A 23782-nucleotide genomic window follows, 5' to 3' on the forward strand; every position below is an offset into this window, starting at 1 on the left:
ACCTAATTGAACTTAAAAGCCCTCTCAGTGGGTGTGAACTCATGAGTGCCACTGTAAACTCAGCCAAATACACATGGCAGGAGAGAACATAGATCCAAGAAAAAATCCTACCTCTTTCCTATCCCTAGACAAATGAAATTTCTTACTATATGCTAAATATGGAGCCTTATGTTCACAGTAAAGCATACTGTACAGCACTCATCAAAAAATCTCCTTTTTACAACAGATGGAAGCTACTGTAGAATCCCACAACTGCTCAGACACAGAGAATATACATCTGAGAGATGCCAAGTACTAGGTAACACATCTACAGTTGAACCTCTACACCTAAGGCTCATGGAACATAGCAGAACAAGGGGTAGAGAGAAAACTAATGCATCCCTGAACTAGTAAAGCTTCCTTATACAACAGAGTGTGATGTACACAGAAGGCCACATCTGGCAAACTTTTAAAGAATAAGAGACTGAAGCGTGTGTATCCTTGGATGGGACTCCTGTACTGAACCTCACCCACGCATGGCTCGAGGGACCATTGTGGTGGAAGAGGGGGCAGAAAGATTGTAAGAGCCAGGGCTGGTTCATGAACACGGGGAAGCAGAGGCTTTCAGGCCACTGGAAACTTGCACATGTGAAGTTGTGACAATGGTGGCGCCAAGCACAGGACCCATGCCAACTCAATTAAACAAGGGCACAGAGGGGAGGAGAGAAATGGGTGATGGGCCAGTCCTAGACTGAGAACTACTGGAGACTGACTAACACTGGAAGAGGGAAAGTATGCCTTACATATGATCTCTAGAGGGGCTGACTAGACTCTGGTGGACAAATTTACACTGAAGGACATCTGGGTACACATGCTTAACCTGTTGATCCCAACATGTATGGCAGTCTGCTGGGGGAATGGGGGGATGGCTGGAGGAGGGGACCTAAATTTGATTAAAGCCTGTTGTATAGCCGGGTGTGGAGGAGCAGGACTTTAATCCCAACACTCAGGAGGCAGAGGCAGGTGGATCTCTGTGAGTTCAAGGACAGCCTAATAGTGAGTTCACAATGAGTTCCAGTCCAGGTGGGGTTACAGGGAGACCCTGCCTCAAAAAGACCAAAAAGAACTGCTGTATAAAACTACAAATGTTCAATAAAAAAATTTAAAAAAAAAAAGAATCAAGGAAACAAAGAGTTGGTTCTTGGAAAAGCTAAACAAGATTGACAAACCTTTAACCAAATCAACCAAAAGAAAGAGAGGACACAAATTAACAAACTCAAGAGATGAAAAGGGAAATAATATAACAAACCTATTGGAAATTCAGAAAACTGTAAAGACATACCTTTAAAAACTATATTCCACTAAACAAGAAAATTTTTTAAAAATATTTTAAAAAGATAAATTTTAGGGGCTGAAGAGATGGCTCAGCGGTTAGGAACAGTGACTGCTCTTGCAGAGAACCTGGGTTCAATTCCCAGCACCCACATGATGGCTAGCAACCATTTGTAACTCCAGTTCTAGGGAACTGGAGCCCTCTTCTGACCTCCTCGGGCATTGCACAACATGGGTGCAGTTATAGAAATTCAGGCAATACACTGCACACACAATAAATTTTTTTTAAAGGATAAATTTCAGAGCTGGAGAGGGCTCAGCAGTTAAAAGCACTGGCTGCTCTTACAGAGGACCTGGGTTTGGGACCCAGTAGCACATGGAGGCTAACAGCTGTATTTAACTCCAGTTCCAGGGGATCCAATGACCTCTTCTGACCTCCACGAGCATTGTACAACATGGGTGCACTTATATAACATGCAGGAAATACACTCATACATATAATGAATAATTTTTTAATTTAAAAAGATAAATTCCAGATATGGCCTACAAAAATTAAGTAAAAACTACATAAATAATTTAAATAGACCCATAACAACCAAAGAGATAAACTCAGTAATTAAAAATCTCCTAACTAAAAAGAGTCCAGGACCAGATGGATACAGTGCAGAATTCTACCAAACCTTCCAAGTCATACCAATATTCCTCAAATTATTCCATGAAATTGAAAAGGAAGGAACACTACTAAATTCTTTCTTTGAAGCCAGTTTTACTCTAATTTCAAAACCAGACAAAGAACCAACAAAAACCAAAAAGAAAATTACAGACCAAACCTCTCTGATGAACACAGATGCAAAAATCTTCAATAAAATACTCGCAAGAATGCAGAAACACTTCAAAAAGATTATCCACCACGATCAGGTTAGCCTTATCCTAGAGATGCAGGGATGGTTCAACATATGTTAATCAATAAATGTAATCCACCACATAAACAGACTCAAGGACAGAAATCATATGATTATCTCATTAGATACAGAAAAGGCCTCTGACAAAATCCAACACCATTCATGATAAAAAGTCTCACACCTGTAGTCCCAGAACTTGGGAGGCAGAGGCAGGTGGATCTCTGAGAGTTCAAGGCCAGCCTGGTCTACACAGTGAGTTCCAGGACAGCTGGGGCTACAGGGAGACCCTGCTTCAAAAAGACCAAAAAAAAAAAAGAAAAAGAAAAGAAAAAAAAAAAGTCATAGAGAATCTGGGCATACAGGAAACAGGTCTCAACATAATAAAGGCAATAGACCAAAAGTCCTAGCCAACCTCATACTACATGGAGAAAACTAAAAGCATTCTCATTAAAATCAGGAAGAAGACAAGGATGCCCATTCTCTCCATTCCTGTTCAATACAGTACTTGAAGTCTTAACTATAGCATTAAAACAAATGAGGGCGATAAGGAGATATAAATTGTAAAGGAAGAGATCAAAGTATCCTTATTTGCAGATGATATGATGCTATACATAAAAGACCCTAGAGACTCCAGCAGAAAACTTCTAGAGCTGATAATTCAGCAAAGTAGCAGGATATAGGAGCTGGAAAGATGGCTCAGCAGTTAAGAGCACTGGTTGCTCTTATAGAGGACCAGGTTCAGAGTCCAGTACCCATGAGGCAGCTAACAACCGTTAGTAACTCCAGTTCCAGAGAATCTGCTGCCCTTTTCTGGGCTCTGTAGGCATTGTATGACATGGGTGTACTTACATACATGCATGCAAAACACTGATATACATGAAATAAAAATAAATTAGAAAGAAATCCAGGAAATCACCCCATTCATAATAGCTTCAAAACCATAAAAAATCTTGGAATAAACAGAACCAAGGAGTGAGGGACTTGTGTAATACTTAATATAACTTTAAGACATTTGAAGACAAATTGAAGAAGACACCAGAAGATGGAAAGGCTCCCACGCTCATGGACCGGTAGGATTAACATTGTGAAAATGACCATCCTATCAAAAGCAATTTACAAATTCGATGCAATAGCAATTAAAATTCTAACACAATTCTTCACAGAAATTGAAAATATAATCTTAAATTTCATATGGAAACACACAAAAAAACCAATGAGAGTCTAAATAATCCTGAACGATAAAAGAACTGCTAGAAGCATTACCTTCCCTCATCTCAAAATATACAACAGAGCTATAGTAATAAAAACAGCTTAGTACTGGTACAAAAACAGACACATGGATGAGTGGAACAGTACTGAAGACCCAGATTTAAATCCACACATTTACAGTCACCTGATTTTTAACGAAGGAGCCACAAATACACACTGGAGAAGACAGTATGTTCAACAAATGGTGGTAGTCAAACTGAATAAGGGCATACTGAACAATGAAACTACCCTATCTTTCACCATGCACAAAAGAACTGCAAATGGATTAAGGGCCTCAACATAAGACCCAATACCCTGAATCAAACAGAGGAAAAAGTAGTGACTACATTGGAATTTATAGCACAGGAAAGGACTTTCTGAACAGGACTCCTATAGTGTAAGCATTAAGTCCAACCACACAAAATGGGACCACATGAAGCTAAAAACCTATACAGCAAAAGATACCATAATTCTAGTGAAGAGGCAACCTAAAAAATGGGAAATAATCTTTACCAGCTATACCTCTGACAGAGGGTTAGTGTCCCAAATACACAAAGAACTAAAAAAAAAACTAAACATCAAAATAACAACTCAATTAAAAAAGTGGGGCAAGGAGCTGAACAGGGAGATCCCTAAGATGAAACGCAAATGGCTGAGAAATACTTTTTAAACTGTTCAACATCTTTAGTCATCAGGGAAATGCAAATAAAAGCCACTCTGAGACTTCATCTTATCCCAGTCAGAATGGCTAAAATCTAAAAAAAAACAACAACAAATGCTGGCAAGAATGTGGAGAGGGGGAACTCTTACACACTGCTGGTGGTAATACAAACTAGTGCAGTCACTATGGAAATCAGTGTGGAGATTCCTCAAAAAGCTCAAAATTTATTTGCCACAAAATCCACTCGGGCATAGGCCCAAAAGCCTCTATACTCTACTATAGAAATACCTGTTCATCCAGGATCATTCCTTCCCTTTCCATAATAGCCAGAAACTGGAAACAACCTAAATGTTCATCAACTGATAAATTCATAATGAAGGCGTGGTGCATATGCACAAAGGAATATTATTCAGCTCTTTAAAAGAAAGTGAAATTATGAAATTCGCAGGTAAACAAATGGAACTGGAAACAGTCATCCTGAGTGAGGTAACCCAGATCAGAAAGACAAACATTGCATGTTCTCTCTCATAGCTGGATGTTAGCTTTGAAATCCAAGATATGCACATTTCAATTTGAAAATTCAGAGAAGTTAGACCAGGTGTGGTGGTACACACCTTTAATCCCAGCAGATGCAGAAGCAGGCGAATCTCTGTGAGTTCGAGGCCAGTCTGGTCTACAGAGCAAGTACCAGGCCAGCTGGGGCTATAGGGAAACCCTGTCTCAAAAATACCTCCCCCACCCCACCCCCGCACCACTCACAAAAATTCAGAGAAGTCGAGAAACTAACAAATGGCCATGGCTAAATGTGGTAGGAGATGGGAAGGCAGCCCTCACAAAAATTCAGAGAAGTTGAGAAACTAACAAATGGCCATGGCTAAATGTGGTAGGAGATGGGAAGGCAGGACAGAAGAGGGAGTATGGAGAGGGATAAGCAACACCAAAGGCCTTTAGGGAAAGCCATATGGAAGCCTATCAGTATAGAAGCATCCTAAACTAGACACATATATATTATAAAAAGAGACTAAATTGCATTACCTTATAACAGGGGGACATTGCCCTTATTAGACATCGCGAGCTAACAAAACTGCAACACCAGGAATGAACTCCCTCTCTTGAGGCTATAAGGACTAGGAGGTACCAAAGACCCTCAAAACACTACTGGCTACTGCTCCTTCTCTTGGTTACCCACCAAAAGTTCACTGTAAGACTCTACTGCTAAAGCCACTATATACATGATCTGTAGAACAAAGGAGTAAAAATCAAACTGGTACTGACTTTAAAGTCTCATTTCTACTGGCTAGTTTTCATGATGCTGGAACGTCTGTAGAACAAAGGAGTAGAAATCAAGCTGGTACTGACTTTAAAGTCTCATTTCTACTGGCTAGTTTCATGATGCTGGAACGTGCTATGCATGCTACCAGAAGGAAAAAAAAAAAAAAATGCTGTACATGCTACCAGAAGGAAAAAAAAAAATCAACTTTACCCAGCTGTGAATCCTGTGAACTACAACAATTGCTCTGGCAAGATATGTCCATGGGTGCAATAGTGGCACATATATTATGGGAGTAACCAACCACTTTCTACTTGTAGAAAGTGTAGACCTTAAAGGTCTGCTTCATAGGATAGAGTCCATACCAGACAGTGATATCATGCCTAGGAATCTGAGACTAGACAAGTCATAGGACATAGGGGAGAGCCCAATACTAGCTTTCTACTAAATAGTTACAGTATTAACGTGGCTCCTAATGACTAATTGTTATATTCATAGATCAATGTATCTCTAAACTATTACCAGAGAGGCATCCTTGTTTGGGAGATGACTAACACAGAAAACCACAACGGGCCAATGTGCAGAGAACAGGAAGCTGCCGAGTGCTTATCCCTGAAAAGGACACTACATCAAAATTCTGCCGCCCAAGGCATTGTGGAAGAGGGTCCAGAAAGATTGTAAGAGTCAGAGGTGGTAGATAACCACAAGAGACAAGAATTTTACAAACACATGGTCAGTTACTCATATGAACTCACAGCAGTGGTGACAGCACACACAAGTCAAGCTCAAACCAGACCAAAAAAAAAAAAAAAAATCCCAGCACAGACATAGGGAAGTAGATAAGAAACCCCAACCCTACCTAAGGACTATTAGCAACCAATGGTTGCTGGGAAGGGAGGGGAGAGGTAATCTCTTTCAAGGATGTGAGTCTTAGACTAACCAGGTTCCAGTGGATGAACCTATACTGAAGGATATTTGGGGACACAAATCACTCTACAAGCCTTATTATACAGACAATAGAGCATACTAAATTGGGCAAGGGACAGTAAGGGAAGGTTTGGATGGAGGGAGATCTAAATACCATCAAATTATATTGCATGAAAATCAGAAAATCCAATTTATAATTTTTTTTAAAAAGAAAAGAAACATGGAATCTTTGCCAAGCATGTAGTTCACACCTATAATCCCAGCACTTGGGAGGCTAAGACAGAAGGATTGCTGCAAGTTCCAGGCTAGCTCAGGCTATAATCTGTCTCAAAAATAAATAAATAGGGGGTGGAGAGATGGTTCAGGGATTAAGAGCACTTGCTGTTCTTCCAGAGGACCCAGGTTCAACTCCTAGTACCCACATGGAGGCTCTGGCTCTGTTGCCCTCTTCTGGCCTTTACAAACACTATACACATACCAATAAACATACTAGCAATCAAAACACTTATACAAATAAAAAAAATTTAAATCATTTAAAAATTAAGTTTAAAAGGCAGGTTTGCTGAATCAGAAGACAAAACACATAGTTTATGTGTGGGTCACTTGGCCCTCTGAAGGCAGCATGAGAGGCACTGGGCCCACAGCCTGAACCCAAAAGAGTGCCAGCACCTTTCTGGATGGCTTTCGTCCTGACTGCTGATGTCTGAAAGATTCAGAAGACAAAGATGACAGATTTTTCAAGTATTGCCTCTAAATCTGCCTATGAACCAACTATGAGATGAAACTGATGAATTACTATTCTGTTTGTGATTATCGTGTTTTGACTATGTTGACAGTAGTTTTCAGTTTTGTGTTTGAAACAGGTTCTCATGTATCCCAGGGTGGCTTCAAAATCCCTAAGTAGCTGAGAATAACCTTGAACTTCTGGTACCCCTGCCTCTGCTGGGATTACAGGCATGCACCACCACACCCAGCTTATGAAGTGCTGAAGATAAAACCCAGGGTTTCATGAATGCTAGGCAAGCATTCTACCAGCTAAGCTACAGCCCCAGCCCATATACTGCATTTTTTTGAGATGCACAGTGGAGTATGCTGAGGTGTATGAGACATGATGCCTATGACTAACTGAACTATGTCAGCATTAAAAACATTTATTCGGCCAGGCGTGGTGGCACACGCCTTTAATCTCAGCACTTGGGAGGCAGAGGCAGATGGATCTCTGGGAGTTCAAGGCCAGCCTGGTCTCCATGGTGAACCCAGGACAGCTGGGGCTACAGGGAGGGAAGACTCTGTCTCAAAAAGACCAAACAAAACAAAGCAAAACAAAACAAAACAAAACATTTATTTAGGTCTCTGATGTATCTTGGCATTTATATTTCTTTGGATTTATATAATTTGGAGTTTGCCTAGATAGCTGAATCTATAGGCTAATGATTTTTGGCTTTTGTTTTGTTTTTTGGGGTTTTTTTTGCCAAATATGGGAAATTTTCAATTATTTCTTTAAATATTTTATCAGACACATTCTCTTCCTCTTCCCTTTCCAGAATTCCTCTAGGATGAGGAGGAAAAATGTCAATTGGGGGGGGGGGGTATATGCCCAAAGGAATCTGAGGTTCTATTTGCTCCCCACCCCCCGCTTCTGTTGTTCAGACTGAAGAATTTCTATTGTTCTACCTTTAAGCTCACTGATTCTTTCCTCTGTCCTTTCCATTGTGGTGTTGATCCGTTCACCAGGATTTTTGTCTTACTATATTTTTCACTTTTGCAATTTCCACTTGATATTCTTTACTTTTTAAATTGTTTACTTTATTATTTTTATTTTATGTGTATGAAAGTATTGCCTGCATGTATGTAAGTGCACCTGTGTTGTGCAATGCCCATGGAGGTCAGAAGAGGGCTTCAGATCCCCCGGGAACTGGAGTCAGGAACAATTGTTACCTGCCATGTAGGTTCTGGGAATCAAACCCAGGTCCTCCTTGGAAAGAGCAGCCAGTGCTCTTAATCACAGAACCATCCCTCTGGCCCCTCCGCTTGATATTCTTTGTATCTTCTATTTCTTTGGCGATATTTTCTATTTTTCATTTGTTTTGTGTAAGTGCAGTTATTCATTGTAGCATTTTTATGATGGCTGCCTTTAAATTCCTTGCTAGATCATTCTAATGTGTGTCATACTAATGTTAGTATCATTCAAATTGAGATTTTCCTGGCTCTTGGCATGACAAATCATTATCAATTGAAATGTGAACATTTTGTACATCATGTTACGAGATTCTAGGGCTTGTTTATATCTTCTGTTGTAGCAGGGCTCCTCTGACACCATTCCAATGGGATGGGGAAGATGAGAGGGCAGCTGACTTGTTGCAATCGCCTGGTTGTGCTTCTGACTGCTATCTACAATAAATTCTTTTCCTTTGTGTCTACTGTCCCTGTCCTGTACAATGTGAATTCTATTCCCAGCACATTGCCTCAGTATAGAACATTCTCCTCCAAAGACACAAATAAATAAGGCACAAAGCAGCTGCAGTCCTTTCAAGTCCTTCTATGAATCCCTCAAGCTTACCCTGTTAAACGACTAGACCAAACTTTTCAGTTCTAGCTGTTGTTTTCGAATTGGTTTGCTGAGTTTTTGACTTAGTACCCACCATCCAGCCATTCAAAATCCAGTGTTTCCCACTACTCCCCTTAACTCATTCCTGCACAGAAGATTACCCCATACAGATCTTGTAATCATCAATGATTCAGTCTCATTTATTCATGAAGGTATCTTTACACCAAGCTTTGTAACAGACGTTGCTTGTGTGGTTTGATTTTGTTATTTAATTACTCTGTGCCACTTACTGACTATATTTAGGGGAAATTCAGAAACTATACCATACTGCCATTTAAGAACAGATGCTAATGCTGTATAATCTTCATTAATAAAAAATACAGAGAAACAATTTCCAGGTCACAAAATTAGAATGATTAAATATTCATAAAGCTTTGTCTTCAAGCCGGGCATGATGGCACTGGCCTTTAATCCCAGTACTTGGGAGGCAGAGGCAGGGGGATCTCTATGAGTTAGAGGCCAGCAAGTCCCAGGCCAGCTGGGGCTACAGGGAGACCCTGTCTCAAAAAAGACAAGAAACAAAAAAAAAAAAAAAAAAAAAAACTTTTTCTTCAAGTCTATTCTGAAATGTTAATTCTACTATGATTTATATATATTTTTTTTTCTCTCTCTTCAAACAAGCAGCATAAAATCAGAAAACAAACTTCAAGCCCTGTGAAGTATGAGACAAAGGTTGTTTCCACTAATAAACATAAATTGAAACCATGGGTCTGGAGAGATGACTCAATGGTTTAAGAGCACTGACTGCTTTTGTAGAGGACCCAGGTTCAATTCCTAGCACCTACATAGTAGCTAACAACCATCCATAACTCCAGTTCCAGGGGATTATTGTCTTCTGGCCTCTGTGGGCATTTCATGACACTTACATACATGCAGGCAATGCACTCATACACATAAATTTTTTTTTTTAAAAGATCATTCACAATATGTCAAGTGGACTTAATTCCTAAAAATGCCATTTGACATATGAAAACTATTAATTAAGATAAAGTAGGCTGGAGAGATGGCTCAGCAGTTAAGAAAGGACTGTTCTTGCAGAAGACCCAGGTTTGAGTCCCAGCACCCACAGAGCAGCTAACAACTGTCCATAACTCCAGTTCCAGGGGATCCAACAGCCTCTTCAGTCCTCCATGGGCATTGCACGACACAGGTGCACTTACCTACATTCAGGCATAACACTTATATGCATAAAATAAAAATAATAAATAAAACATTTTAAAAATAAATTAAGATAAAGTAAACCCCTATTTCTATAACCTACTATATAGCTGAAGCAAAATATCTGAAAAAGTATCTCAAAAAGCTGAATTAGTCTTATTATGACAATGAATTCTTTGGGGCTCTCAATTTTCAAAACATCAGTGTATATCAAAAAAGTTGGGGTTTGAAAAATGGCACAGCAGTTAAGAGCACCTGAGTTCAGTTCCCAGAATCCACATAGTGGCTAGCAACCATCCATAACTCCAGTTTCAGGGGACCTGATGCCCTCTTCTGACCTCCACAGGCATTTCATGACATAGGTGCACTTACATACACACAGGCAATCTGCTCATACACAGAAAATAAAATAAAAATAATAAAAACTAAAAAAAGAGAAGTTTAGGCTGGGCATAATGGCACACACTTTGATCCCATCACTTAGGAGGCAGAGGTGGGCAGATCTCTGTGAGATTAAGGGCAGCCTGTAAACATAGCATATTCTAGGCCATCTGGGATTACAGGGAGACCCTGCTCAAAAAGGCCAAAAAAAAAAATTTTAGAAGATTACTACCAAAATATTAACAGAGATTTTCTTTAGGGATTACTTATCATTCCTTTTCTTTTTATTATTTATAATTTTTCAAAATGGAAACCTAAGCTTCTTGCGAAAGTGTTTAAAAACCACTTAAGGAGCTACTGAGATGATTCAGTGGGCAGTGTTGGCCATGCAAGTCCTGCAATCTGAGTTTAATCCCTGAAATCCTTATAAAGGTGGAAAGAGAGATCCAACTCCACAAAGATATCTTCTGATCTCTACACACATGCCATGGTTTGCCCTGACCCCAAAATCATACACTCATACACACAGTAATAATAAAAAAAAATTGATAATTATAAAATAAAACTTACGCTAAAACCATGTTGCAATCTGAGTGGTTGAACATATATCCTCCAACAATCCACATTATATTTCCATTGACCACAGCTTTATGAGAGGCTCTAGGAAGCTTTAAATCAGAATATTCTTCTCGAGTCCAAAAAGACTGATTAGCTGGCACAGGAATTGAACATCCAGGACCTAATGAAACACAATAAATTAGTTTTATAAAATATAGCTTGAGTTTACAGTATTTTAAGTTTTAATACTCTAAATGTAACAAATATTTAAATAAGTTTTTCCTTTAGCATTTAAGTATCAAACAAATTTCTTTAACTTGTGTTTTTAATTTGCTCAAGATATTAACCAAAGTGAATTCCTAATAAAATTTAAAATGATATACTTTCTAACAACTTGGTGATACAGATGAAAAAGACAAAAAAGGAGATTTGATTTCTGCTGCAACATCTGTAAGGTGGAAGGCATTCCCCCCTATTAATTCCTTAATATCAACTAAACAAACCGCAACATTTAAATGAAATAAATTCAAAATAAAAAGGTTCTGGGTATGGTGGCGCACAACTTTGGTCCCATCACTTGAGAGGCAGAGATAGAGGCGGGTGGATCTCTCTAAGATCAAGGCCAGCTGGTCTCCAAGCTGGTGAATTCTAGGCCAGGTGGGGCTATAGGGAGGCTCTGTCTCAAAAATGAATAAATAAACAAAACTTCTTAGGAAACAGAATTATTACTAGCTCTTGTCCCCATCTCTAAGCTCATTCTCTGATATGCCCTCTTAATGCTGAGACCAAATCCCCCAGTGTTCATGAATGAGTTGCAAAGGATGTCAAACCCCTCCACAATTCTAAGGCTACTACAATCCACCTACATGTAAAATAGATTTGTAAGAATCTGGATAAAGGGATGTGAAAGCTTACATACCATCTGATATTTGGTTAACATCAATTATACAGATGCTAAGAATAAACTAACGACTTACTGAACTGGGAACTGTCTTTGAAGTGAGAGGAAAATGAAACAGAAGCTCCTACCCTGCCACTGGGAGGAACAGGAGCATCCTCTGACATCATTTGAATTGCAGATGCCCCAATGAGGAAAACCAGTTGTTTGTACAGTGAGGAATGTCACATGATTCGCCTTTCCAGTTTTCAGAACACTCACACTCAACAGCATTGCTGCTGTTACTGGTTTTACATTCTCCTCGGCCTGAGCAATTATTCGGACACATGTCAAAACTACAAAGATAGTAAGGAAAACTAAGTCAACAAAAACAGCACTTCAAATAATTTTGTAGAACTTTCTCTTACACAATTTAATAATCTCTTCATCTTTTTAGTTTATTCACATGTTGTAACTACAGTACTTACCATTCAGCCCAAATGTAGTCCCTGAGCATTGTATGGCTAGAGACTGAGGTTCAAGTAATGAAACAAAATCAACCCTGCTAGACTCTCTTGTGAAGAGGGTAAAAACAAATAACTCATAAGATTAAAGAAATTCTAAGACAGAGAGATTAGTGCAAAATTATCTGGACTTGGCTAGGAACCACTATCCTATTCTACTTGATAGCTCAGTAGTAATGAGTGTTATAATAGTTCTAAATTCATGGTCAGAAATGGGGGGAGGGGAATAAAACAAACTGCCAACAATGTATTTATGGTACACACTTTTCTGAAAATTCATGTAATTTAAGATTACTACCCAGTAGTATACTTAAAATCCTTAAGCTACTTTTTATTTTAAGTTACTTTTATTCCAGACAGATGGAAAGCCAATTTAACTTAATATATGAGTTTAAATGTGTCTCACAACATGATTTAAGACAACTGTATTGATAGCAGGTTGAAATGATATAATTCAGATTTTAAAAGGAGTACATTAATGGACTATCAACATGCTTTAAAAATATAGATTTCTGCCGGGCATGGTGGCGCACGCCTTTAATCCCAGCACTCGGGAGGCAGAGGCAAGTGGGTCTCTGTGAGTTCAAGGCCAGCCTAGTCTCCATAGTGAGTTCCAGGACAGCTGGGGCTATAGGGAGACCCTGTCTCAAAAAGACCATATATATATATATATATATTTGTTCTACTATTAAGTACATGACATTACTAGTCTTTGTTAAATTATACTTAGTAAAACCCTGATGTTCTCTTCCAATAGGAGGACAATGTACCCCTCTTCTAAGATAGCAGCACCTAGCAAACTGTGGCCCCAGCTACTTATGCTGCAGCGTTATTTAACCTTCTAGCTCCTGCTTCCTCAATTATAAAATGAACAGAAAAACAGTACCTGTACCTCCCTGAGTATTTAAAAGAATTTTAAATAAGATACCTGGCACTCTGTAAACTCTACAATGTATTAATAATTATTGTTAAGACATAAGTCTTTTGAATAAAATTGCAAATATTAAATTTAAATATCTTACTTGTAAGTGATATTAAATCCAGTCAAATTATACGCAGCATCACTAAAGAAATGCAGCAGTGCATAACCTGATGTGACAACAACCTCAGGGACAGTCTCGTTGCCATCTCTCTCAGGAACAATGAGGCCACTGAAATGGAAACACGTATCTTGTAGGGAGAAGCACAATCACACACAGGTCAAATTGTAAATTGTAACACAGGCAATTTCAAAACAGGAATTCACCTTTACAACTTTGAAAACCAAACTCAGAGAAAGGAGTGAATTCGCAACACACACCTTATTCATTCTAGGTACAGCTCATCCTGGATCTGCTAAGAAACAGAACTGAATCTTTCCTTGTTTCATTTCTAAAAGGATTTGAAATCAATCAGTTTGTGTGTGTGTGTGTGTGTGTGTGTGTGTGTGTGTGTGGTGTGTATGTGGTTTGTTTGTTTGTTTGTTTGTTTGTTTGTTATAGAACTTTATGAGCCAGGCCAGCTGCTGAGGCAGAAGTAGTAGAGGAAGAAAAGAAAAACTGTATTCCAGGTCCCGTTTGCAAGATACTAAAATGGGTCGTAAAGATAAATTGTTTGTGATTAATGAGGTCTGCGAAATGAAAAACTGCAATAAATGCATCTATTTTGAAGATAAGAAAAACCAGAATCTCTATATGTGGCTTTCAAATTCACCTCATGGACTGTCGGCCAAATTCTTAGTTCAAAATATTCATAACCTGGCTGAATTAAAGATGACTGGAAATTGTTTGAAAGGTTCTCACCCCTTTTTTTCTTTTGACCCTGTTTTTGATGAATTGCCACATTATGCTTTGTTGAAAGAACTCTTAATTAGATTTTTAGTACACCATGGTATCATCCCAAGAGTCAGCCATTTGTGGACCATGTGTTTACTTTCACCATTTTGGATGATGAGATATGGTTTTGAAACTTTTAGATCATAGAAGAAAATGCTGCTCTTTTAGAACTAGGACCTCGTTTTGTCTTAAATCTCATCAAGATTTTTCAGGAAAGTTTTGGAGGACCAGCTTTATATGAAAATCCTCACTAACAGTTCCCACACGTGCATCGATGTGTCATAAGGTCCATCATGGCTGCAAAGTACAGCGAGAAACAGGAAGTCAAAGATGTTCAGAAACTGAGGAAGAAAGAACCAAAGACTATTCTTTCACATGATCCCATTAAAGACGTGTTTGTTATACCAGCTGAAGAAAAACCAGTAGAAATACAGTTAGGTAAAACCAGAGTCCAAAGTAGATTTGAAAGCAAGAAAGAAAAGGATTTACAAAAGGCGACAAAAGTTGCAGCAGAAGATAAACTGGGAGTGCAAAGTGAATCCACGGATAACTAATAATTTTTCAGTTACTGTATATTTATTTGTATTCTGTATGTAAATAGTTTTAGTATTCAGAGCTACTTTATGTCTAGTTACAGTGCCATTTTTAAAAAACGAATTAAAATTCAAATCAGTAAAAAAAAAATTTTATAATGCCCCAAGTTTTCATTATCACATAAAATAACAAACTTTATGAATTGATTATTGCCAAGTATGTACTGTTGAAAGATCAAGTATTTTATGTATTTTGTTTATTTAGTAATGTGTTATAAATACTGTTATATTTTAACACTTGTAACTATTTTATAAATAAATGTTCTATATAAAATATAAATAGAAAAGTGAGGTGCATCTATGATCCTTATACCATTAGCATTCTGAGGCATTTTCTTTGCCCAATCGGTAGTACATTTTGTTCAGTTTTACAAATAATACACCATAGGCATTCCTTGTCACTGAATGCTCTCTAAAGTCTCCCTAGGACCTCACCAAGGGTCCAGTCATAATATGATGATTGATGAAGTAACTGTTGGGTACCAATAAATCCTGTGTAACTAAATATCATTTTTAAGATTCTCGACCCATAATGCCAATTTGTTTTTCAAAAGATATGTGCTAACCTGAAATCTTATCAACACTGAACCAAAGCGTCCACCACTCCACATCACCTTACCAACAAAAAGGGTACCTTTCACACCAAGGAGGATTAAAATTTTCATCTTCCTAATTTAATGGGTGAAAAGTTATTCTTATTGTGACTTTGAGTTCTTTCACATTCCCAAGGTCAATCATTTTTAATGTTTACTTGCCATGTCCATTTCTTTAAATGCCCCATCTTTTTTTGTTCCATTATTAATTCACTACTACCACTGCCACCACTACCAACCACATTCAGTCGATACTTAGATGCTTAGTAAGACCCATATAATTTGCTCTACACATAACAACTTTATCCAATGAACCAACGTCTTATCTTCTATTCCTCTCTCTTTTACTCATTCACTGCTAGTCCCCTTACTTTCCTGAAGGGCACACCAGGTACATTATCAATTCAGGGCTATGACCATCTTAAATGTTCATTGACTGACCTACTGATTCTCTTTGTAAAAAGAAAACATAAAAGAATTCTAACCATTCAGATGGCAACAGGTTGAAAATCACCTAATTGTTCATCTACAGGAAGCATATTAAATGAGTCATTACAAAACTGTAGGTTTGCAAGACTAAGGAGTTCATAAAGGCAACAGGATAGAGTATAGAGACAGAAGGCAAAGTAAGTGGTCCATGTAAGTGTACATCTACATGAATTCAGATGAACACACATAAAAGTGACCAGAAGAGTACATAAACAGGTAATGAAGATAAGAAGATGGAATTTTCATTTAATTTGTGTGTATGTATGTGGGAGGGTATATATATGAACATGTGAGTATGCATGCAGAGGCCAGATGTGGGCAACAGGTGTCTTCCTCAATCACTTTTCCATCTAATTTCTGAGGCGATCTCTCACTGAACCAGAGTTCACTGATTAGCTAGATTCCTATCTCTATCTCCCCAGCACTGAGATTACAGGTGCAAACAGCAACATCTGGCTTTTTATGTGGGTGGTAGAGATCCAAACTCAGGTCTTCATGCTTGCAATGGCAAGCATTTTGACAACTGAGCCATCTTCCCAGCTCTCATATAAATTCTAGTATGAATATGAAACTTAGGAACACTAAGACTCAGACAGTACTCCAGGACTTACAAAACACTGACACATTTTCTACTGTGCATTCAGTTAATAAATACTAAGCACTGAATATATGTGAGGCACTGTTCTAGGTACCAGGAAAACAACAGTGAACAAGACAATGTCCTTGTCCTCTTGGAATATAGATAAACAAATAAGCCTGTATACAGTACCTTACATGGGGTGCGTGTATATACAACACCAAGCAGAGATAATTCCATGAAGGGAGACAGCAGAGGAAAAGAACAGAAAGTACTGTTTTAGACAGTTAGAGGAGGGTTTGAAAGAGGTGACATCTGATCACAGACTTAAATGAAGTCACTAGCCATCATCATGCTTTCACTGGTTTCACAAACAGAGGTTGAGGAGCCTTCATTCAAATGCTTTGGATAAGACATGGTTCAAGTTTCAAAGGTTTCAGATTTGAGAATATTGAGACACATATATATCAGAAAATTTTATATTTAATATATACCTCATACACATAGCCTGAAAATAATTTTATACAATACCTTTTAAAATTGGGTTCATGAAAACAAGGTTTCAAAGTGTGCACTCCTGGCATCATGTAAACACTTGAAAAGTTTCGGATTTGAAAGAATTTCAGACTTTTGGATTAAGGATACTCCATTTTTTTATATTTTATATTGTATTTATTATTTTTATTTTATGTGTATGAGAGTATTGCCTCCATCTATGTGAATGCACCCATGTTGTGCAATGCCACGGAGGTCAGAAGGGAGCTTCAGATCCCCCTGGAACTGGAGTTAAGGATGGTATGTAGCCACCATGTGGGTGCTGGGAATTGAACCCAAGTCCTCTGCAAGAGCAGTCAGTGCCCCTAACCGCTGAGCCATCTCTCCACCCCAGGATACTTCATTTGTACCAAAATCTCTTGAAATGTTGAAGGGCTATATAATTATGAGCACAAGGGGTCAGCGATATGGCTCAGCAGGTAAAGCACTTACTGCACAAGCCTGACAATCTGAGTTTGATCTCAGGAACCCACATAAAGGTGAAAAAAAAAGAATATTAAAACCACAAAGTTTTCTTCTGACCTTCACACATGTGCAATGGCACATGTGCTTCTGCACACACATACATGTGTGCTGACACGCACATACATAAACACACAGTCACACAATAATGTTGGTCTGAGCAAAATGGGTGTAGAAGTATAAGGGTACATCAGTCCCCTGATCTGTCCTTACTTACTCCCATGAACAACTTATTCCCATCCTCACCATGTGACATTCAAGCAGACTAGCACCAAGGTCCTTTCTTTTCAAAGTCAGGAAATAGGGGCCAGTGAGATGGCTCAGCACTTAGGCAAGTCTGATCCTTGGAACCCATATAAAGGTGGAAGAAGAGAATTGACTCCACAAAGTTGTCCTCTGTCCTCTACGTGTATACTGTGACACTTGTGGCTCCCCTCCACATCATGCACACATACTCAGTAATAATAAGCTTTAAAAAATGAAATCAAGGAAATAAAATGTTCTAAGGAAAGAAATCTAGAAATAGGACTAGAGAGATGGCTTAGTGGTTAAGAGCACTTACTGCTCTTCCAGAAGACCTAAGTTCAATTGCCAACATTCATACTGGGCAGCTCACAAACACCTGTAACTGCAGCTCCAGAGGATCCAATGCCCTCTTCTGGCCTCTGCAGGTACCCATACACAGACACATACACACATAAATAAAAATAAAATAAATCTTTTTAAAAAATCTAGAAAGTCAGTTACAGATCAAAATCTGTCCCCTAAGAGCATATGAATTTTAGAAATATATATTTTAACATTCTTGGACTAGGGTATAGTTCAGTAGAGTGCTTGTCTAGCATGCATGAGGAACTGACTTTGACAGCTGGAAAGATGGGAGGTGAAGACAGAATTCCCAGGCGATCAGGGCCAGCTAGCATAGGTACAACAAACAACACAGAGACCTTGTCTCAAACAAGGTGCAATGTAAAGACCAACACCTGCAGCTGTACTCTAAGCTCACATGTGCACCTTGGCATGCATGCACCTGCACTCACATACACAAACATGCACATATATCATACACATATTCATATTGTATACACACAAAAAATATTTTAAAAAATTAAAATACATAGGCTGGAGAGATAGCTCAGTGGTTAAAAACACTGACTGTTCTTGCAGAAGACCTGGGTTTGAATCCCAGCACCCACATGGCAGCTAACAACTGTCCATAACTCCAGTCCCAGGGGATCTGACAGCCTCTTCTGACCTCCGTGGGTATTGCACTACATGGGTGCACTTACCTACATGCAGGCAATACACGCATACACATAATAAAATAAATAAATAAATAAAAATTTTTATAAAGTTTAAAAATTAAAATACCAAAATAATTCAGAACACCCTGTGTAACTGGCAAAATTGTATTATTTAACTGTGGATGTAGATGTACCCTGAGCAAGGGAGGGTTCACAAAACATAACTAGCATGTTCCTCATTCCCAGCAGGTAACTACTGCTCAATTTATATACATCCTTCTAGAAATCGTCTCTCTTTTTTTCTTTTTGGTGTTTTTGAGAAAGGGTCTCCCTGTCGCCCCAGCTGGCCTGGAACTCAGAGATTCACCTACCTCTGCCTCCTGAGTGATTGGATTAAAGGTGTATACCACCATACTCAGCTAAAAAGCTTCTCTTAACCACTAAAAGCATACACACAAATACAGACAGATGCACACACAGAGACACACATAGAGAGAACTAGATATACATTCAATAAATAACTCCTAAAGGTCTATGCAATAAAGAATATACAAGAACAAGATGGTCATAGTTCCTGATTTAAATTTGTCACGGAAACAGTATAATATATTATAAAAAAAAATTTTAGTGTAAATTTCACCAATCCAGTACATACAGAAGACAAATCAGGACTAGAATAAAAGTTATCAAACTCTAGAACTAATACCTATTCCATGAAATAAGTATGTTATATAATAATAATGGTAAATTCAGTACGAAGTCAACCCAGGAGACACATTTAAATTCAGAAATCAAATAATGAAAATCTTGTATTTATATGACTGAGCTTACCTAAAAGCAGCAATTAATGGTGCATAAATTGAGTCCCCATCATAAACATATAAATGGTCCCAGCTACACTCTGTAGCAAAATGATTGAAACGAAGTCTCATTATTCTGTTTGGCCTGGAAAGAATTTTTTAGAGTAATTTATAATAATCATCATAATCATTAAGTATTTGAGAAATAGACTTTTTTGAGAGATTATAAGGAGACATGTGTGTGTTTATAAACAGCATTCCTTATTTGTCAAAAATTTATCTAGTATTTCCTATATATAAAAGAACATTAAACATGCACTAGGAAACAGAGCAGGCATGGGCTCTGACTTGGGGCCTTGTAGACTGTTCACAGCCCTGTTTTTAGCATCCAGCACTAGCCCTTCCTTATCTGCATTTCTTTCCTTGCTCAAGATTTCACACCACATCATTTTACAAACACACATTTTTCTAAGCTTACCTGAATCTCTGGTTTTTCATGGCACTACCTAAAAAGCTCTGTCTTAAGAAAACTATTTATCTGCTTTGATGAACACTGAGTCCAAAGAAAACTAAGATGTGCTACAGAAAGTCACACTACTAAGGCAGAGTGGTTCCAGTCTGGTCTCTGCTCATCACTTCACAGGACACTTTGATAATGCCGGCAATCCTCCCAGTAACTTTCCCTCTTCCTTTCTACACTCCCACTCTCTCTACAATTGCTAATTCTCAATGATTATCTCAAATCTCCCAGCCTCAACTTCACATTTTACTATTCACAACATCTAGATGAAAATTCCTGAAATTTTCCAGAATAAACCTTTCTCCTTCCATCTCTCAAATATCTAACTTTTCCCTGTCATGTGGAACTGTCCTGTTCATATTTATGTATGCTTTAAGTATCATATATTTTTTAAAAATCAACAAAACATTTCTTTAAATATGAGACATCTTTCCTCAATGAAAACTATATTTAGGGTCAGGAATTAGTTCCTTTGGTATAGAGTGCTTCTAGCATGCATGAAGTCCTGGGTTCAATCCTGAGCACTGCATAAAAAACCAGGTGTGGTGGTACGCACCTGTAATCCAAACACTCAGGAGGCAGAGAGAGGTAGGAGGACTGTAGCAAGTGGAGGACCGGCCTGATCTACACAGTGAGCCCCAAGCCTGCCAGTGCTTCACAGTGTGATCCCATCTCAACAAAAACAAAACAAACAGACATTTCTGCTAAAGTGCAGGCTTATAATTGATGCTTTTTAAGTGAATGAATTAACTATTTATTGGTCTTAATATGCAAAAAATGGTAATTACAGATAGATAAAACTCAAATAAACAAAACTTATTTGGAATCCTCAAAAGTTTGATCCAGAGGCTAAAATGTTCTGGAAATGTTCTGCCTTAAATGACTGTCACAGCCGGGAATGGCGGCACACACCTTTAATCCCAGCACCTGGTAGGCAGAGGCAGGCAGATCTTTGTGAGTTTGAGGCCAGTCTGGTCTATAGTGAGTTCCAGGACAGCTGGGGCTACAAGGAGACCCTGTCTCAAATAGACGGAAAAAAAAAAAAAAAAAAAAGACTGTCACAAAAAGCAAGGAAAAAATGCAAACAGCTGGAAGGACAAGAGGGATCCAGAGAAGGCCGTACCGGCAAAAGCTGCCCAGAATAAAAATCATCACTTAGAAAAATAACACAATAGCGTAATTGTATAATGCTTTCAATAAACCACTAAAATGCATTAACTTATTTTCAAACTATTACAATTAAAATATATAAATTTCCGGTATAATAAATCACTTGAAGTATTGAGTGAAGGCAGAACGTTTAGAAAATAACAATAATAAATTAAGGGTAGTTTGGTAGTGGAGCACGTACTTGCAAGGCCCTTAGGTTCAATCTCCAGCACCAAAATAAAAGAAGGAAATTTAAAATGTTTTATTTTACTTATTATTTATGTATGCCCATGTACACACATGTGCGCATATATACCACAATGAAAGCATATAGATCAAAGGACAACATTCAGGAGTCAGTTCTCTCCTTCCAATGTGGGATCCAGAGATTGAGGTTGTCAAGCACTTAGCAAGCACTTTACCTTCCAAGTTACGTTGCTGGCCTCCAAAATAAATTTAAAAATAAAAACCACTTGTCAAATGAAAAACTATCCATGAAAGGTATTTTAACAGTAGGGCACAGTGGTACATATCTACAATCCTAGCACTTGGGAGTCTGAGGTGGTTCAAGATCGGCCTGAACTACAAGGCACGGCCCTGTCTTAAAAAACAATAATAACACACACACACACACACACACACACACACACACACACACACAATACTTTATGGTACACTGAGTTCTCTCAATAAAATAAAATAAAAATAAAGTTAGCCATTATGACTTACTGTCCTTCAATGAGCCATGTGCACTTTGTTTTATATTTATAATTTCCAGGTCCATCTGTTACAAACCCAGAAGATCCAGTTAGTCTGCAATTTAAATAAAGAAAAAAAGTCAGTCAAAATTATAATTTTTTTTTTAAGACAGGGTCTCCCTGTAGCCCTAACTGACCTGGATTTGCTATAGAGACCAGGCTGGCCTTGCACTCACAGAGATCCAAGATGCCTCTGCCTCCTGAGTGCTGGGATTAAAGGCGTGTGCCACCACGTCTGGCCAATATATTTCTTAATTACAAATATAATACAAATTAAGCAGATTAGATACAATAGTGTATTACTGCAACTAGTAAAAAATGACTAGACAGTTACATTCATATTAAAAATATCAGTGAAATATTTTCCATACACATAAAAAGATTAAAACTTTAAAATCAATAGAAATTGAAAAAGAAAAAGAAACGTAATTCATTCTAGCTATGAAGGGAAAGTGTGCTTTACACTATAAAAATGAACACAAAAGCTTGTGCCTGCAATTCTAGGCAAGAGGACCACCACCCTGGGCTACCTACACAGTTCCAGGCCAGCCTAGGCTACAGGATTAATTACGCCAGGCGTGGTGGCACACACCTTTAATCCCAGCACTTGGGAGGCAGGCAGATCTCTGAGTTTGAGGCCAGCCTGGTCTACATAGTGAATTCCAGGCCAGCTGCGGCTATAGGGAGACCCTGTCTCAAAAAGATGCCCCCCCCAACAAAGAATCTCACTTTGGTCTGCTCATATCCCTGTTTCCTGTAACACTTTCCTTTCATGGTGTTATAACCAACTTGGACCCCAACCTCTGACTTATCAAATGCTTACCAAAAACTAGGACTGGGGAGATAGATGGATTAGTCAGTAAAGTGAATGCTATGTAACCATGATGGCCTGAGTTTAGATCCTCAGCATCTACATAAAAGCTTGGTGTGGTGGTGTGCACCTGTAACTCCAATGCTAGAGAGGCAAGTGTAAAGACAGGTAGATACTGAGGACTCACTAGCCAGCAAGTCTAGCCTAAATGGCATGTTCTCCGGGTTCAGTAAGACTCTGTCTCAAAAAATTAGGTGAAGAAGTGGCTGAGGAAGACAAGAGATGGTAGGTAGGTAGGTAGGTAGGTAGGTAGGTAGGTAGGTAGGTAGATAGATGATGATAGATAGATAGATAGATGATAGATAGATAGATAGATAGATAGATAGATAGATAGATAGATAGATAATGAAAATGAGAATGAATGAGTCACAAAACTACGACTGGTATCCAAGGAGAGACCCCCTCTTTTCTTCTGGAATGGAAGTACTGCAGCCATCATTCTACTGCCTAAATTCAAAATCAGCAACAAGGATAACGAATCCAAGGAACGCAAGAGTTCCCAACTACCCACAGACACCACTCTACTTTAGACTTGTAGTTTTATGGATAAACAAATTTCCCACTGGCTTTTGATTCTTATGTGTCTTTGTTACCATGGTTCTTTGCTCTAGGGTAAAAAAGTTTATGGCCTCTACTATGCTTGTTCTGCTCCTAAGAGTCTCTATAAACTTCAAGGATTAATTAAGATTTCTAAGTGTCACTTTTAGAAAAGAAATGTTATGTTAGGCGTGGTAGCACACGCCTTTAGTCCTAGCATTAGCAGAGGCAGGCAGATCTATGTGAGTTCCAGGCCAGCCTGGTCTACACAGTGAGTTCCCAACTGGGGCTACAGAAAGACCATCTCAAAAGGACCAAAAAATGAAGGAAGGAAGGAAGGAAGGAAGGAAGGAAGGAAGGAAGGAAGGAAGGAAGGAGGGAGGGAGGGAGGGAGG

The 23782-nt window shown here is 38.5% G+C and overlaps 1 protein-coding gene and 1 pseudogene across 1 annotated transcript in view; one reads left to right on the forward strand and one right to left on the reverse strand.

The window, feature by feature from the left end:
* Positions 1-11036: 11036 nt before the first annotated feature.
* The window catches only part of Atrn (attractin), a gene marked incomplete at its 3' end in the record, with an annotated part of 63373 nt that continues 50627 nt past the window's right edge, over positions 11037-23782 (reverse strand). The window contains 6 exon segments of the mRNA XM_029556844.1: positions 11037-11205; positions 12054-12124; positions 12126-12257; positions 13448-13576; positions 19584-19697; positions 21951-22034. Of these exon segments, the coding sequence (XP_029412704.1) occupies positions 11037-11205; positions 12054-12124; positions 12126-12257; positions 13448-13576; positions 19584-19697; positions 21951-22034 (699 nt within the window).
* LOC103751144 lies at positions 13923-14836 on the forward strand (annotated as a pseudogene).

Source organism: Nannospalax galili, unplaced genomic scaffold (genome assembly GCF_000622305.1).
Source record: "Nannospalax galili isolate Female #2095 unplaced genomic scaffold, S.galili_v1.0 scaffold707, whole genome shotgun sequence".
Lineage (NCBI taxonomy): Eukaryota > Metazoa > Chordata > Mammalia > Rodentia > Spalacidae > Nannospalax > Nannospalax galili.